Consider the following 18,547-nt stretch of genomic DNA (forward strand, 5'->3'; position numbering starts at 1 on the left):
AGGCATACAACAAGACACAAAGAACAAGCCCATTTATTTGAAAGCCTGGACAGAAATCTGCAAGTCCAAAAAAGAAGGTGGATTAGGCATCAGAAATCTGGAAGCAGTTAACAAGGCTCTTATTCTTACTGCAGCCTGGAAAATAGTAACTCTTCCGGATAGTATTACTACCAAGATCCTCAAGGCAAAGTATTTCCACGACACTTCTTTCTGGAGAGCTAATCCTAAAGTTCCTAAATCTGCCTTTTGGACGTCTATTATCAAAGTTAGAGATTATCTTGCTGATGCAACCACTTATCAATTTTCTAGAGGTAATACTAGCATATGGTCCGATCCTTGGTGTCCCTTTTGGAAAGATATCCATAATCAATTAAATATCCAAGACACCAACTTTGTTTATCCTGCCACTGTGTCCGATCTTTGGATTCCCAATAAAAAAGAGTGGAACTTAACTTTGCTTACTACTCTCTTTGGTTCTCATAATGCTATTGTGGTTGCTAATATTCCTATTAATAATGACAATGGCAACGATATTCTTGTTTGGAAATACACACCTTCAGGTATTTGTACTTCTAAAAGTGCTTACCAACTATTTAGTCCTTCCTTCTATGAACTCAATGCAGGACCACACCAAATTCTATCCCAACAATCAAGAACAATTCTCCAGGAAATATGAAAATGTGGTAGTGTTCCACCAAGAGTTCAAGTATTTGGTTGGAGATTGATGAGAGGAGCCATAGCTACAGGAATGAGAGCTGCAGCGAGATCTAAACACGTTGACCAAAGATGTATCAGATGTGGCAAGATTGAAGATGATTTTCATCTATTTTTTGACTGTGAGTTCACTCATACTGTCTGGTTTGCTTCTTCCCTTGGACTTAGAGTTGAAGGACTGCAACAACTAGGAACCACTCACATCCAGGATATCATTCACTATATCCTGACTAGTTACAAGAATGATGATGCACTACCAACAGTACTCACCATCCTTTGGTGCATTTGGAAGGCTCGAAATGAACTTTTATTTAATAAAAGTAACTGCAGTCCTCTGCAGGTTTTGTTTAAGGCTAACGCTCTTCGGACAGAAAAAGAAGTTAACTTCAATGTAAGAGCACAAGACTTAGCCACCACAGAGTGCACAAACAGAAGGGTAAGCCAATCAGAATCAGACTGGAATAGGGCAGGAATAGGACCTAAAATCTATACTGATGCTGCTTGGAAAGGCATTGCTTCCCCTTCAAATGCAGGTCCCTTCCACAAGGAGAGGGCAGGAATTGGAATCTACTTCGACTGGAATAGAGAAGACCACTACGTTATCTATTTGCAGGCGGTCTCTTTCGCAGATTCAGCATTGCAAGCGGAGGCCCAAGCTTTGGAACTAGCAGCGCAAATTGGAAAATCGTTACAGGTTGAGGAGGCCAACTTTCTAACTGATAATCAAATTTTAGCAAACGCACTAACCAGGAGAGACCCGACAAACTATCCTGGACATTGGATAATAAGACCCAATCTTTATCAGTTTCTTGACCATTTGCAGGGAGTCAAAGCTAGAGTCTTCAAGATCAAAAGGGAGAACAATATTGTTGCTCATAGGCAAGCACAAGAGGCGTTCAATTCTCATCGTACAAGACCTTGTGCTTTCAATTGTAGTGGAACTAGACATTCCTCAGATCTTTGCCCTGTTAAAGCTGTTATCAACAACCTAAATGTGCAATATAGCACATTACTGTCTGTAACTTGTCAATGAACTGAATGTAAAATATTTTGAGTTGCCAAAAAAAAAAATCATTAACTTTGCTAGCTACACTTCCTCTAAAGACAAAGCCCGCTCGACAAACTCCAACCATGCTTGGAGAGCTTGTAGGGACATAACCTTGCTTCTCATGATCATCTCATCTAGATTTTGCCTCATCGCACTAGTAGAAATATATGATTTGGTGTGATTAACACATTGCCCCCCTTCTTCTTTATATAGACATACAAGTTTATATATGTATTACATTTTTCTAGAAAAGGAATATATTAATATAAAAAATATCAATTACACATGGTATCTGAATCAACATAATATCAAGAATTAATCGTGACATCAAGAATGCACATAGCTAGAAAACTAAAAGAAAAGAAGAAGAAAAATCCTGCCATAGTGATCAACTACTCGGATCAGCTTCATACAAAACACCACCAACTAAAACACCGGATGACAAAAGATTCTCCAAAAACAACAGGAAGAGAACATTACACAAGTATCCTCGATTTTCACACAAAGTCCGTGCTAAAATGTTTACCAAATAAGTAACCGAAAGCTAGTTTGTTACAATTTTTAACATTCCCTTGAATGCAAAGACTACCCAACTCAGCCAAAATTACAAAAATGGCGGAAAGGGACTAAGCAATATATTTCCCCTCATGCCAGGGCTATTCCAATCCATAGACGTGGCTTCAATGTAGGCTACACAATCTTTTATAATATTGTGTTGGCATGGCATTTTTTTGATATTATATTGAATTAATGAATTAGACAACGCAATAAAAAGTCCAAAATGATAGAAATGAATTAGGCAATTGATGCATCTAAAATGCATCTATATTGTTTGTAGTTTATTGCGCTATATTACATCATAATTTATTAATATAAGTGGTTATAATCATGATTTAGAATGATTTTAGGGATTTTACTAAAAGATCCATTTTATCTATATTATAACCATATAGGTAGGAAAACCCTCTTTTATGTATTTTTGAATTTCAAGGACCTTCGAAAACTCAAAATGATCTGAAATTTTCTACGAAAGTTTTTACGGAAAATCAAGACCCGGAGAACTTGAACCTCACCTAGGTCAGATGGAGGAACAAGGTGAGGCCCATGGCGCGGCTTCATACCATGGTAATGCCATGGGGCCCACCTGGCGCCTTTTGGCTCCTATCTTTGTCGATCTTCATTCCCTTGGACTCATCTTAACGTAAAACCACCTATATATACAGCCATCTTCGCGATCTCGAAGAACGATGAACCACGAGATAGAAACACGGAATAGAGGCCAGACCTATGATGATTGCAGGGGGAAAAGTTGCAGAACATTGCAAGCCCACATCTCCAACCAGTCCAACAACATCTCCTTCATCTCCATGATGAATAGGGACTAGTCCATCCCTGGACTATGGTTTTTGGAGGTAGCTTGATCTATCTATCTCTCTCATGCTATCAATATCCTAGAGCCACATGAGCTGTCCTCATGACTGTGGCCATCTATTTGTAATCCCTTTGTGGTGGATCTTTGGTGCTTATGAGATTGATATCTGATATTGTAATTAGTATTTTGTGTTTCATGTATGAGTATTATATTATGTACTTGTTCTAGATTAAAAGTTTTGATCCAACTAGTATGATAGGGCATGAGAGGGGGGACGCGTCCATTAGTTGAAGTAACATGGTAGTATTGAACTTGGTACCGACGAGAAGGTTTTGTCCTACTATGGCTTTTTACCTTTCTGTTGTTACCTCACCAGGAATAAATGAATGCATGTATTACTATCACCAAGTGAAAAACAATGGTGACCTCATATCTTTGAGGTAGCATATTTGATATTCAAAATCATGTCATAGAAAAAATAAAATACTCCGTTTATCTTAAATCTAGTTTGTTGAGTCTTCTCTTAGTAGAGGAGTATTAATGGGATGATTTGCATCTTCTGAACCATAGGACGTGGTACCCATATAAATGTTTACCAAACACATTATGAAGTTACATCAATATTATGCTTTTTTTGAAGTTGTTTTGATTCCACCATGTTTATGAGAGAGTAGACAAGTGAAACTATGAACCCAGTCCATTTTTATCATAAGAAACACCTTTTACTTGCATTTACATATCTTTATATTTTCAACACTTACTTAATCTGAAAGTACAAAAACGTATATCACACTTACACTTAGTTCTTTCATAAAGTTTACATCACTGACATCACTATATATACCAGTTTACTTTTGCATAGCATTTAGTTTACCTTTTACATTGCCTTTAGATTACTTTACTTTATGCACCTTTACTTTATTTACTATAATTTATATTTTTTCAATTCCAATACGAAAGCTTGTTTTTATCAAGCACTTGGTGAAGTTGGGGACGCAAGGCAACACTATTTTATTCTGTAGGTTACTAGAAGACGAATGAAAAATATTCTGTTGTTTTTTTGGGAGTTTGATATAAACACTTGAGTCACCCTTGTGGGCAAAAGACTCGTGTTACATCACTTTGCTCTCGGAGTCCCAACGAGTTAGCATCCTAGTCAATCTAGTGCCATCAACAACATTTTATGGTGTTATTGCCGGGGAAGCATAGAAGTACCATCACAAGTTATCCAGTCTTCAAGTTTGTTCTTCCAAAACATTTCTAATCTTTTCTTGCACTCATCTACACCATTTTGATTCAAGCCAAGCTTGGGGAGGTGCACCTTTGTGAGATTTTCTTCCCCTTTAGATCTTCAAAGCTTTTTAATTTGTCTTGTTTTTGTCTTTCTTTTGTTTCTTTACTCTCTTTTTTGCTTGCGTAAGTACTTTTAGTATTGCATATTTACTTCAAATCTTGCATTTTCTTTACTTTACATAAAACAAAACTCTAAAAAATGTTCTCATGTACTTATAATCATGTCTATGGTAAACCACCACCACCTATTATTGAAGAAATTTCCAACATTAAACTAAAAATTAGGAGAATCTTATTGTACTGGACATTATTTGGGAATCATGTTCAAAATCAAGAAGAAATAGTAATGGAAATTTTTTTGAAGAAAATTTGGATAGATTAGTTGAGAAACTAAAAATGCTCTCAAGGAGGCACCCGTCGAGAAAGGTGTGAACCAAATATGCTTCTATACTCATTAAAAAAATCAATAATATGGATGATAGTATGCATTACTTGTAAATAAAGTCTCATCTTTAGTACTATATGTTGAACAAAGGGAACTTTACTAAAACATATTTATAGAAAACATCTTATCTAAGTGATTCTTTAAACATGCTAAGGATGTAGGAAAAAGTATTTGTGAGTGGAAAGAAATAAAAGATAAGAATAAACAAGTTGAAGATATTAAGATGCTTCATACTTAATCTTGATAAAAGTAGCTTCCATGAAATTATGCATATCTTGCAAAAATTTGCTAAAGATCCCCCTCTATTAATGTTCATCAAGCAGGTTTTGGTTCATACATTGCAAATCATGTGCTCAAATAAAAGTTAAATAGATACAATAGAGAAACCATGATACCACCTAAGCTTGGGGATCTATGGACCCCAACGATACAAATTACTATTGAAAAAGTTACTTGGCATGCTATTCTAGAATTAGAATCTAGTGTTTATGCAATATCTAAAGAATTATATCATCAACTAGGAATAGGTGCCATGGGAACTGTGATATTGATCTCTTACTTGGTGATACTTCTTCGGTTCTACCAATCATGTCTTAGGTAGAGTTAATAACATTATGGTTGAATTGCATATGACTTTTGTGCCAGTGGATTTTATTGTAATGGACATGGGAAATAATTTCTCTAGTACTATAATACTTGGGTACACCATTTTTGAGAACCACATATGCTATCATTGATTCAAAGTTTTAGTTCCGTTATAAGAAATGCATGGAACACTTCAAAGAAAGAAAGAGGTTGTCAACAAGATGAAGTAAGCACATGAATTCTAGAATACAAGGTGGTCAAAATTTGCGAGGCTTTTTTTGTAGTCTAGAATACAATGGATTTCACGTTTAGATTTTCAAGTTAGTAGACTAATATCATTATTGATATAGTATTCTCAAAAAAAATATCATTATTGATATATATGTAATTTTTAATATTTTTCTACTCAAGTTGGTAAATTGTCGAATTCGAGTTTTGAGAAAAAAAAATCCATATATGTAGCTCAGGCTCCATTTAGGGATTACGTGCTGTTGGCTTTTCATTTCCAAAAAACTGCACATGGGCCCACTATCTGTCTTTCGAGATTGCTAGGTATACTACAGTTGTACAAGGTGGTGCACTATCGATCGATCATTCTCTGGATACCGATAGGTACTACGTACATACTTACGTGGTATAGTTGTACAAGAGGTACGCGCCAGATCAGTTCATGGTCGAAAGGATCCTGCGTACACAAGGCGGCCTGGAAGCACGTGCTGACTTGCGATGGAACCGGAGGGATGACGTGTCTGGCATGCATATGGTACACGTCGCAGAACCACTAAGCAACAAAATCGTGTGTCCTGTACTGTACGATTTGTGAGCCTATCAAAGGATTTGCAAATCACGTGATTTTAAACGGTTTCCATCAAAAATTGTTTTGGACTCGTATGATCCTTTCAGCTACAGAGAACTACTTCGTGTCCTCTGAGTAGTAATATTTTGCATGATTATGAGTGAGCTGATTAAATTGTGATCAGTCACTTCGTGGCTCGTGCGTGTGCATGCACATTTATGCAGATTTTTTTTGTCTGACTGCGTTAATTAGTTTGACACTCATGCCTGCTAGTGGCTCTTGTAATAATTTCAGTACAGCCAGCTACTAGCTAAAAAGTTTTGTACTGTATGAACTAGCTCGGGCCCTTACGTCATCTGCGGTTTGCAACGCAGAGCATGCAGCTCGCGAGTACTTAAGCCCCGGGGGAGTCGCCTCAATTACCACGGCAGAAGCCACTTGAGCCAGCGACCGATCATCGAGTCACAGAGAAGAGCGAGCACTGAAATTGATCGAGCTCCCCCAGCATAGTAGGAGCTAGCCATGGCGTTGGCGTCTCTGTCCAAGGTGGTGCTGGGGTCGGCGGCGTTCGGGGTGTTCTGGGTACTCGCCGTGTTCCCGTCGGTGCCGTTCCTGCCGATCGGCCGCACGGCGGGCGCCCTGCTGAGCGCGGCGCTGATGGTCGTCTTCCACGTGATCAGCCCCGACGACGCCTACGCCTCCGTGGACCTCCCCATCCTGGGCCTCCTCTTCGCCACCATGGTCGTCGGCGGTTACCTCAAGGGCGCCGGCATGTTCGGCCACCTGGGCCGCCTGCTGGCGTGGCGGAGCCAGGGCGGCCGCGACCTCCTCTGCCGCGTCTGCGTCGTCACCGCGCTCGCCAGCGCGCTCTTCACCAACGACACCTGCTGCGTCGTGCTCACGGAGTTCGTGCTGGAGCTCGCCGCCGAGCGGAACCTGCCCGCGAAGCCATTCCTCCTGGCACTCGCCACCAGCGCCAACATCGGGTCCAGCGCCACGCCCATCGGCAACCCGCAGAACCTGGTCATCGCATTCAACAGCAAGATCTCCTTCGTGAGCTTCTTCCTCGGCATCCTGCCGGCCATGCTCGCCGGCATGGCCGTCAACATGGTCATGCTGCTCTGCAAGTACTGGAAGGACCTGGAGGGGGTCAGCCCCGACGCCGAAAGCAAGGAGATGGTGGCCGTCGAGGAGGGGCGCCGGCCGTCCCCGCTGACGGCCACCACGCTCAAGAGCCCTGCTCGGGTGCTGTCCGCCGACGACCACGACTCGGTGATGGCGGAGAGCATCTCGACCAAGCACCGGTGGTTCATGCAGTGCTCGGAGCCACAGCGGAGGCTCTTCCTCAAGAGCTTCGCCTACATCGTCACCGCCGGGATGCTGGTGGCATACATGCTCGGGCTCAACATGTCGTGGACCGCCATCACCACCGCCGTCGCCCTCATTGTCGTCGACTTCCGCGACGCCGAGGCCTGCCTCGGCAAGGTGTCCTACTCGCTGCTGGTCTTCTTCACGGGAATGTTCGTCACGGTCAGCGGCTTCAACAAGACGGGCCTCCCTGGGGCCATCTGGAACGTCATGGCGCCCTACTCCAAGATCAACCACGTCAGCGGCGTCACCGTCCTCTCTCTCATCATCCTCCTCCTCTCCAACCTCGCCTCCAACGTACCAACAGGTCAGTAAATTAATTCGTACTCAAAATCTGATTTACTACAACTGTATACTTGTGCTAGTTGTTTATTTAGAGAATAACACCCGTGCTGTCGTGCATGCACACCGTCGATGAATGTATTTGTCTTCGATTTTTTAAACTGAGATCTTCGATTGCTTATTTAATGAGTAGATTCTACTACTCCGGTTTTTTTTTTTTTTTTTGACCCAGATTCTACTACTCCTGTTAACTAGGGAGACACGGGGAATACTGCCCTGTTTTCTTCGGGTGTGCCCCAACGCATTAAGCAATTTTTGTGCCGTCTTGGCGTGTGCATTGACAAGACTTGTTGAAAACGTGTTCTCGGAGTTATCTAACGCGCGTGTTCGTGTCGTACGTGCAGTGTTACTGATGGGGGACGAGGTGGCGGCATCGGCAGCGACGATCTCGCCGGCCGCGGTGACACGGTCATGGCTGCTGCTGGCATGGGTGAGCACGGTGGCAGGCAACCTATCACTTCTCGGGTCGGCGGCCAACCTCATAGTGTGCGAGCAGGCGCGTCGGGTGCCCCGCAACGCACACGACCTCACCTTCTGGAGCCATGTCGTCTTCGGTGTCCCCTCCACGCTCGTCGTCACCGCCGTTGGCATACCCCTTATCGGCCTCATCAACGTCGCCTAAAACCAGCATAATTATCAGTATTGCCAAAATTTAGCAGTTGATCGACCAATTCAAGCCTAATTATGCTTGCTCCGTTCTAGTGCATGATCAATCAATCTAGTAGAATATGTTCACATGTCGGTTCTCTCTATATCATCCAAATATTGGCTAGCAATGGTCCGGTTTACGTGCATGTTCAAGCCTCGAAGGAGGATGATAAGAATCCGTTAAAGAAGAAGGATGTAACCTTTTTGCTGATTAAGCAGCACCAAACATATTAGGAAGTGTTTGGTAGTTCGGAGGCCCTTTGACCGCACTAGGGGGGAGTTGAAGAATTTGAACCGTTTAGTTGACTGGGCTCACAACACAAGATATTGACGAGAATCCACCGCCAGAGCTCTCTACTCTATGATTTACCATTCGTTTTGCCTAAGAAAGATAAACCGTGGTACTCCTCTTCAAGCTTGACATTCGCAAAGCTTTTGATTCCGTTCGATGGGAATTCATCGTTGATCTTCTACATCAGCGTGTTTTCCTAGCCGTTTTCGTGAGTGGATCATGGCCCTCTTCACCACTTCCACGTCTAGGGTTGTCCTCAACTGTGTGGCCGGCTGACAAGGTATTAACTTGTCAATGCCTACAGGTTGTAGACTAGAGTTTCACGGAAAGTAGAGGGCACGTAGATCTCGAAGGTTTCAGCCAAAAAGGTGCTCGACTATGAAAAACTAGGGTGTTTGTTGACAATGATCTGATCCTCTCTTTCACCCTCGGCTCCCCTTTATATAGGAGGTGGAGCCGAGGCTTTCGTATCGTACAAGTTTACAATGTTCGGAAGGTTTACACGAGTCCTTCTCGTAATACATTAAGACTTCCTAATATATCTATTTTCATATCAATGCTCATTGGGCTTCCGAGCTTCATAGACTTCGGTCGTGGGCCTTCAGTTATCCCTGGGTACCTTATTCGGCAGGCCCATCTGGGATGTCTATGTCAGTAGCCCCCGAGATTTTGTTTGAGTCGTAGAGTCGAGTAAAATTCCATTATAAAAACAATCCATAAGTTCCATGAATCTTTGTAATATATATATTTCGGGTTATATATAGCCCCTATCTTGCATGGGCGTGGTTTCGGCAAGGGGACCCTCTTCGCCACTTCTATTCGTCATTGCCATTGCCCACTAACACAAATCTTGGAAAACGCTACGACCGTGGGTCTTCTTCACAAGATCCAGGGAAGAGGTTATATCTTGAGAACATCTGTCGAGGGTGCTCCTCGGCAATGCCCTCCGATTGGGGCTTAGGGTTGATGGAATCCTGCAAGCTGACACGAGACATCGGTTCGCAGACAAGCGGGGAGAGCGATTTACCCAGGTTCGGGGCCCTCGATGAGGTAAAACCCTTACGTCCTGTCTGTCTGTTCTTGATTATGATGATAATGGGTTACAATGGGGTGCCGAATAGTTCGGCTGAGATCTCGTCGAGATGGCTAAGCGCTAAGGTGACCTAGCTTTAAGCTTATGTTGGCTAAGATTGCTAAGATTGATTGTGTCCCTCGACAGCCCCTCTCCTGGCCTTTATATAGGAGGCCAGGTCCCAAGAGGCTTAATCGGGTACGACTAGGTTTACAGTAGATCTATCTCTGGACTTTCCTTGTTCGGCTCCTTCCGTGTCTTGTACTTCAAGGAATCTTCCGTTGCACCGCCCTAGTGGCCCATCTGGCCCTCGAGTGCCTTCATGGGCCTCCAACTAGAGAATACCGGATAGGGCAACATTGGTTACCCGAAGGGTAATGCCCACGTCAGTAGCCCCCGAGTGTCTAGCCGAAGGTAATTCGGGTAAAGACTAAAGCATGCCTCCACCAATGTTCTTCTCCTTGACTGTTCTTGTTCTTCTTGAATCTGCATCATCTTCTTCTGTCGGGTGCGCGTCAGCGCTGCCGATGGGAGTAGCCCCCGAGTCTAGGTACGGATGCTTGCAATCCGTGCGTAGACTCAAGTTGTACCACTCGAACATTTTGCTCTGCCGAAGTTTTTCCGCGAGTCTTCGTGGGTCATCCGATATACTTTCCTCATGCAAGGGATAATGAGTAACGTGCCCAACTTTTGCTGGTTAACTGCCGATGGCAAAACAACGTTACCCTACACAAAATCAAGTCCCCGGGCATGATCCTGGAGTGCGAAAAAGTTTATGTCGGGTGTGCGTCCCGCGCTCCCGATGGGAGTAGCCCCCGAGTCTAGGTGCGGATGCTTGCAATCCGTGCATAGGCTCAGATCAAACAACCACCTTTTCCTTCACTTTTTCCTTCGAGTCCTTGATTTATCGGGTGCGCGTCAGCGCTCCCGATGGGAGTAGCCCCCGAGTCTAAGTGCGGATGCTTCACAATCTGTGCTTAGACTCAAGTTTTCCATCCGATAACTTTTCATTCCTTCGAATGCTTTGAGAATTTCTCATGACGTCATTGATGACGCTTTACTAATATCTTGATTTTGACTGACAAGACGTAACCTGCTGGGCCTATTTTTTTTGTCTAGCCCTTCTCGCACAGTCACCAAGGCGTCTCCTCGATTTCTGCAATCTTTAATAAAAAAGATCCACCGAATGAACCGGTAGCAACGACACGTGCCCTTACAGCTCTCAAGTTCTCCTTAAAATCTCCAAAGGGCGAAAAATCCCTAATCTTCTCCCACATTTTCCGTAGCATCTTCTCGTTCTTCTCCTTCTTCCTTCCTTCGCTACTGCTGCGCCGCCACCACTGCTTTTCCGATCTTCCCCAGATCTCGCAATGGTGAAGAAGAAGGGCCTTACTGCCACCGCCAGTTCTACTAGCGGAGGCGCCGCCGCCAAATCTTCCTCGAATCTTCCGAAGGGGAGCGCCCCGAACGCTCCTCCCCCAGCTCCGGCGCCGCCAGCTGCGCTGATGACCCACAAGTATAGGGGGTGTATCGTAGTATCTTCGATAAGTAAGAATGTCGATCCCAACGAGGAGCAGAAGGTGTTGACAAGCAGTTTCGATGAAGGTTTCACTTGTAAATGCTCACGAGACAAGTATTCGGGGGTTTTGATGTGACAGATGAAATAAGTACGAGTAAGTAAAATGCGAGAGAAATAATTGCAGCGAGTGGCCCAATCCTTTTTAGCACAAAGGACAAGCCGGTTTGTTTACTTATAATGACCAAACGTTCTCGAGGACACACGGAATTTTAGTCTAGTGCTTTCGCTACATACAGCTGATTAATCTTCATTGTTTTGATAAGTGTTGTGTGGGTGAACCTATGCTAATGTACCGCCCTTCCTAGGACTAATACATACTTGTGATTATACCCCTTGCAATCATCCGCAACTACAAGAAAGTAATTAAGATAAATCTAACCACGGCCTTAAACTACGAGATCCTGCGATCCCTCCCGCATCGATATACCAACGGGGTTTAGGTTTCTGTCACTCCGGCAACCCCGCAATTGGCAAACGAGTACAAGATGCATTCCCCTAGGCCCATAAATGGTGAAGTGTCGTGTAGTCGACGTTCACACGACACCACTAGAAGAATAACACCACAACTTAAATATCATAACATTGAATATTACTCAACCATAGTTCACTACTAACAATTAGACTTCACCCATGTCCTCAAGAACTAAACGAACTACTCACGAGACATCATATGGAACATGATCAGAGGTGATATGATGATGAATAACAATCTGAACATGAACTTGGTTCAATGGTTTCACTCAATAGCATCAACAACAAGTATGAATAGATACGGGAGAGTTTCCCCTATCAAACAATCAAGATCAAACCCAAATTGCTACGGCGGTGACGAGGTGCTGCGGAGGAGATGGCGGTGATGATGGTGGAGATGATGATGATGGTGATGGAGATGATGTCCAGCTCGATGGCGGTGACGATGGCGTCGATTTCCCCCTCCGGGAGGGAATTTCCCCGGCGGATTCCTGCCCGCCGGAGAGCTCTTTATCTCCGGTGTTCTCCGCCCCGCGAGGCGGCTGTAACCCTTCGTGAGGATTCCTCTCGTGGCTTAGGTCTTCGGGACGAAGGGTTTCGCGAAGAAAAGGAGGCGAAAGGGGTCGTGGGCCCCCGGACCACATGGAGGCGCGGCCGGGGCATGGGCCGCGCCGCCCTAGGGTGTGGGCCCACCCCGGGTCCTCCTGGCCCCTCCTTCGGCTTCCTTCGTCATCTGGAAAAATAGGATTTTTGGTAAAACTCCCTTCCACGAGTTGATCTTCCGAAATATTGCATTCGACGGTGCTTTTTCCAGCGGAATCTGGCTCCGGTGCTTGATCTCCAAATAATCATGAAACATGCAAAATAGATGAAATAACATAAGTATTGTGTTCCAATATGAAATATATCAATGAATAACAGCAAATTATGATATAAAATAGTGATGCAATTTGGACGTATCAGCCGCCAAGTTCGGTAGCGAAGCCTGGAGATTGGACAGCGTCAACCATCACCAAGTGTGACGAGAAAAGATCTCGAAGCCTGGGATTAATCTCCTCCGACGAGGGGAATGTGATCTTTCCATGTGCGATTTCTCGGCCTAATCCCCCTGCTGGCTTTACCGTGATGTTCTTGTCGTTCCTATATCGGGGTCTTTCGCTCCCCGCTCATGAATTCCTCCTTCATCTTCTGCGGACTTACGAAATCCAATTGTGGCAACTTACTCCTAACTCAACCCTTCACGTTGTCGTGTTCATTACCCTCTGTGAGGCGTTTTTGGGCATCAAACCTCATTTTGGATTGTGGAAAAAGATCTTTTATGTAAAGAGGTACAGCAGTAGTAATGGATCCTTCGTCACCGGAGGAGTGGGGTTTGTGGCTCGTTCGGAGGTTAATTATTTCAGCTTCCCAATGAGAGAATCTGTGCAAGGGTGGAGATTGAAATGGTTTTACGTCAAGGATTCCCTATCACCCGAATCCCAGCTTCCTTGCTTTACCGACGTCCTCGAAGCCAAGCCCAAGAATTCCTGGAAGAACATTCTCTCTCCCGATGAAAGAGTAGCAGCCGATGAATTATTTGCCAAATTTCTTTGAATCAAAGAGGCCGACGACCAAACTATGGTCGGCACAGAGGTGGCAGCGGTGTTTCTGAAGCGTCGAGTCCAACCAGTCATGGCCAGAATTCGCCCGATGTGGTTGTATTCAGGCCCAAAGGACGAAACCAGGATTAATGCTGCCGAACTTTCGGAAAAGGAGTTGCTTGATGAAGTCCGTCGCCTTACTTCCTTTAGCCAGGAAGACTCGATCCCATTGATATCTTCTTACACTCCTCTTGATGCTGATCATCCGCCACCAGAGGTAACTTTCCTTTTGATATTCTCACTATGCTATTTCCACTTGGCCAATAGTCTCTGGAAACTTGCATGATTCGCCAAATGATACTTCTGAGGGAAGAGGCTCCTCAATACCCGTTGATTTTCACACTGTCGAGCACGCAGGCCCAGAGAGCGAACACGATGATCCGATAGATTCCGAAATTGTTCACACCGATCCTCCTCCTTCAGCCGACGACGCTTGCGACACAGAGGGATCAGTGCGTAATGATGACGCTGATCGTGATGCCTTTGTTAATGCAGCTGTGGAGGCGACCAGGGCTTCGCCCGTGAAGAGATCAACTGGTGGTTTTGCCGATGAAGACGATCTCTTCGACATGTAAGTACCTTCTTCCTTTCTGCTCTGTTTTGTCCCCTTGTTTCTCGCATTCTTTTCATGACTTCTGCCGACCATTTCCTTTTTGTAGTGACGAAGGTTTTGCTGAGCCTCTGCCTAAGAAGGCCAGATCTGATGCTGTTCCGCCAGCCGTTGCTGCTTCCGAAGCTTCGGCTCTTAAGACAGCCCCCGCGGCCCAGGCATCGACTGCTTCTTCCCTTTCCAAGGGGAAAGATGTTCCTGCCGCCACCACGACTCCTCCTTCTGTAAGTCCTTTTTTTTGAATACAGCGTGAATTTCTTGAAATGTGCCTTGTCTAATGATTCTTTGTAAAACATCCTTTTTTTCCTTTAGGATCTACGAGGTGTTATATCTTCTTTGGAGGCCTTTGCCTCTCAATTTACCTCTCTGGAAGAGGACAAAGTTCGACTGCAGGAGGAAGTTAAATCTTCCTCTTCGAAGTTGGACGGCGCCATTAAAAAGGCTGCCACGGCTCGCCAGGAGGTCGACTCCCTGAAAGAGGAGCTGGGCAAACTGAAGGAGAGGCTAAAAGAGGAGGAAGCCCGGGCAGCTGAAAAGGATGAGCTCCTTCGTCAGTCTTCTTTGGCTTTACTTGGTAAGCTCTTTTGTACACCTCTTGTCGATTATTACTCTTATGGATTCGTTCCTTTATCAATGATCCTTTCCAATTCATTTTCTTGTAGAAGCCGCCAATATTCCTGTTGCTGCCTTGGACAAAGTTCCAAACAACTCTCCGGCAAATGGTGTGTCCATGGCTCTCGCCTCCCACCAGCTTACGCGGGAGCTTCTTGAAAAGGGAAAAGGTGCCCTAGCGCGGATGCACCTGATGATTTTCCCCAAGATCAAGCAGGACAAAACTCTGGGGCAGCTGATCGATGCCTTCGCGGTTGACACCAAGGAGGTTATCGAGGTATTCAAGCGCACTTCGCGTACCTATGGTGCCCTTCTAGCCTTCCAACTTATGATGGGTTACGGCTTTAAGGCTGACATTGAAGAAATGACTAGGGAGCTGCCAAAGACGCAAGATGGGCAATTCGTTGACTTAAGCGCCTTTAAAACGTCTGCCCTTACTTGTGCTCGCCATCTCCTTGAACTAGTTTCATCAAGGAAGTCATCGGCTGGACCCAGTCTATCGACTCAGACCCAAGCCCCTTGATTCTTGTAACAAACTTATCTTTGAGCTGATGTGAAACATTGTTCTGTTGCAAAACTTATGTTTGTAATAAACTCCGTGCTGGCGATGTTGCTAGTACACCTTTATTATGATATTTTTACTTGCACTTCTCCCGATGGGAGTTACTTCGGATGCTCAGTTTGACCATATCCGTCATCCTTTTTAATGTTGTTTCCTGCAGGTTTTCCCAGTGCCCTCATTTGTTGATGATTCTTCGGGTGCTGTTCCTGAAGGTGATCGAATCCAGCGTATGAAGGATCAGATCACTCGGATGGAAAAGGACCTACGCAGCACTTATGCCTTAGCTGCTATTGTCAGTAAGAAGAGCGAGATTGCAGCCGAAGTGGAGCGGTACGCTCTTACTGAGCTGCATAAAGCTACCGAGAGTTTGAACTGTAAGCTTCTTGATTCCTGCGCCCTTTTGTCAACAACGCCTTGTCTGATCCTCTATTTATTTCTTTGCCAGTCATAGCGCTGAACCGTGCGGAAGAGAACAAATGGATTCACGAGCGTGTGCATGCTTTAATCCAGCTGTCCTCAGCCGAAGAGATTTTCTGGCGGGAACACTCGAAGGCTTCGGCTGTCGCACAATTTCAGGATCGGGTTCAGCAAGTCCACCACTTCTTCGACAAGTGTTACAAAGCTATGAGGGTGGTTTGGAAGATGATGTTCCCTTTAAACGCAGTTCCCCCTACGCTTCTGACTTTGATGTCTGAGTTTGGGAATGCCAAGAAGATTTGAGACTTGGTGCGAGCTCAGGTTTTCGCAGGGGCCAGGTTTACACTTGCCCTTGTGCTTGCGCGTTACCCCTCAGCGGATATGCTTGCTATTGCCAACGCGGTTGGTGACTTCGAGCCTTTATATCCGAAGGTGTTGCTTCCTGCCAATATAATTGTCGACAAGCTTGGGGAGTATTCGAAGGTACCTGAGGAAAAAGAAACTCCGCAAGGGTGATTTCATGGATTTTTGTAAATAGATTATTTTGGCTACTTCATCCAAGTGTTAGGATTGTTCAGCCGATTTTTTTTATTCGGTAGATACATGTATATGTATTTTTACCGTGTTGGTGCCGTTGGCAATTTTTGAGGGAGCAAATCTGAATTGTCCGTTTAAGAATTTTTCGTATTCGTTGGTCAGCAAACGTTTGAGTGATCAGCTCGTGTTGCAGGTCTTGCTAAACCCGTTGTATGTGCAACTTTTCTTTCAACCGATGTATGTTTCGACAGTCACTCCCGAATATTTCGGGTGTAGTGATTCTGCCGATGATCCCGTTGTTCTTTGATATTTCCATAAGTAAAATATCGAACGTGGGCCGAGCTCTTTCTATTTACGGCACTCGTAGAGGCATCTATAGCTGAGGGAAGGATTAACATCCTTGTTTGCTTTGTATCTTTTTAGCACTCGTAGAGGCTTTTCTTTTGTAGCACGATCTTCTGCCGCGTACTGGTGATGCGGCCTGGATGTTTTGAAGTACTGCAATGCTTAACAAAGGATCCAAACTTAAGTTCTCATTAATAAGGTAAGCACGAGACTAGAGGGCGAGAAAGGAAGGCCCTGTTTATATAAAGGAAAAAATTAACTCTAATAAATTGCTTAAGCAAGGAAGGGGTTCTTCTCATCTTCTGGCTTTCTCACCACGTTAATGGTTGCTGCAGCGTTGTTGATTTCACCAGTGGTCTGGTCGATGGTTGCCAGCGTCTTGCTGTCTCCTATGTCTTCTGTGTCATCGACTGCCGAACCTTTCGCTGCCGAAGCTTCTGCTGCCGAAGCTTTAAGGGCGAGGTCGGATGGCTTCTTCTTGGTTTCCGTTACATGTTTTTCCTCCTTGATTTCTCGTAACGTCAGTTTGGGCGGAGGGTCGACGATTTCTTGTTGTGACCCAAACTTCGCAGCAATCCTCTGAAAGTCGCGATCACAATTGTCCGAGCGTGAAAAACTTCCGTAGACTGTGATGTTTGTCCCGTTGTTCCCAGGCATTTTCAGCTTGAGGTATGCATAGTGCGGCACAGCCATGAACTTGGCATAAGCTGGTCTCCCGAGTATAGCGTGATACTCGTGACTCCCGGCTCACTACTTCAAACTCGATCTTCTCCTTCCTGAAATTGTCGGTTTTGCCAAAGACGACGTTCAGGTAAACTTTGCCAAGAGAGTAGCCCGGTGCAGTTGGAAGGATTCCATGGAAGCAAGTGTCTGTTTCTTCTAGCATCCTCATGGTGATCCCCATACTTTTGATTGTATCGACGAATATCAGGATTAACCCGCTTACACCATCCATGAAAACTTTGCTCATCTTGAACCCCCCGATTTGTGCTTCGACTACTAAGGCAGCGTGCCCTGGTTTTGGTATGATCATCGGGTGATCTGCTCGACTGAACGTAATGTTCTGAGAGGACCACTCAACATACTCGGGGATGTTTGCCATGATGCTTTCTGCCAGGTTAATCTCTCAGGTGAGCTTCTTCATCTCTCTTCTCGAGACGCCTGTCCTGTGGATCATGCTCATCTGCCCCCGTGGTGGTGGAAACGCCTCGTTGGGTTGATGAGGTTGAGCCTGCTGGACTTGATGCTGTGGTGGAGGTGGTGGTGGTGGCAGCGGTTGCTGTCCTCCCTGCTGGATGAGTTTGTGCATGTCAATGAACTACCGACAGTCCCTGAGTAAGTGGCTTGACTTTATTTTGCCGTCCTTAGAATCGGTGTACGAGTGCAAGTAACAGGGAGCGTTGATCTGTTCAGCGTAGGGCAGTTCGGGAGTCCTCTGCTGCCGTGGTTTATAATTGCCACGGTTCCCAGAGTTGTTCCGATTGCCGTCCTATCGATCGTCTCTTCTTTGATCATATCGATCGTCCTGTCGACCAGAGTACCCTGCGGCTACCAGGTTGTTGTCATCGTAGTTGCGGTTCTTCCTTCTCTTGTGACGATCCCTTCGACCACCCGAGTCGTGCTTCGGGTGGTCATCGTCTTCGTCGTCACTGCGCTGTCGTGGCCTTCGCACGTTGTCCTCACCATCAGCCCAGCTGTTGGCGATTTCCATTAACTTGGTTATGGTTTTTGGCTTTTTGCGCCCGAGCTCTTCTATGTAGCTTTCTCGCCGGACGCCATCGCTGAAAGCGTCGATTGCT

General features: G+C 45.1%; 1 protein-coding gene across 1 annotated transcript; it reads left to right on the plus strand.

The window, feature by feature from the left end:
- The first annotated feature begins 6,775 nt into the window (after positions 1-6,775).
- Positions 6,776-8,675, plus strand: LOC124649641 (silicon efflux transporter LSI3-like). The gene is made up of 2 exons (XM_047189240.1): positions 6,776-7,928; positions 8,308-8,675. The coding sequence occupies exons 1-2, from the start codon at positions 6,776-6,778 to the stop codon at positions 8,583-8,585; spliced, it is 1,431 nt and encodes a 476-aa protein (XP_047045196.1). The 3' UTR covers positions 8,586-8,675.
- Positions 8,676-18,547: the final 9,872 nt, after the last annotated feature.

The sequence above is a fragment of the Lolium rigidum genome, chromosome 4 (assembly GCF_022539505.1).
Source record: "Lolium rigidum isolate FL_2022 chromosome 4, APGP_CSIRO_Lrig_0.1, whole genome shotgun sequence".
Classification (NCBI taxonomy): Eukaryota; Viridiplantae; Streptophyta; class Magnoliopsida; order Poales; family Poaceae; genus Lolium; species Lolium rigidum.

What these genes read in the sequence shown, in the direction of transcription:
- LOC124649641 (XM_047189240.1), top strand. Translation starts at nt 6,776, where the DNA reads ATGGCGTTGGCGTCTCTGTCCAAGGTGGTGCTGGGGTCGGCGGCGTTC. An exon ending in CGCCTCCAACGTACCAACAG is followed by an intron (nt 7,929 to 8,307) that starts GTCAGTAAATTA and finishes TCGTACGTGCAG; the next exon opens with TGTTACTGATGGGGGACGAG.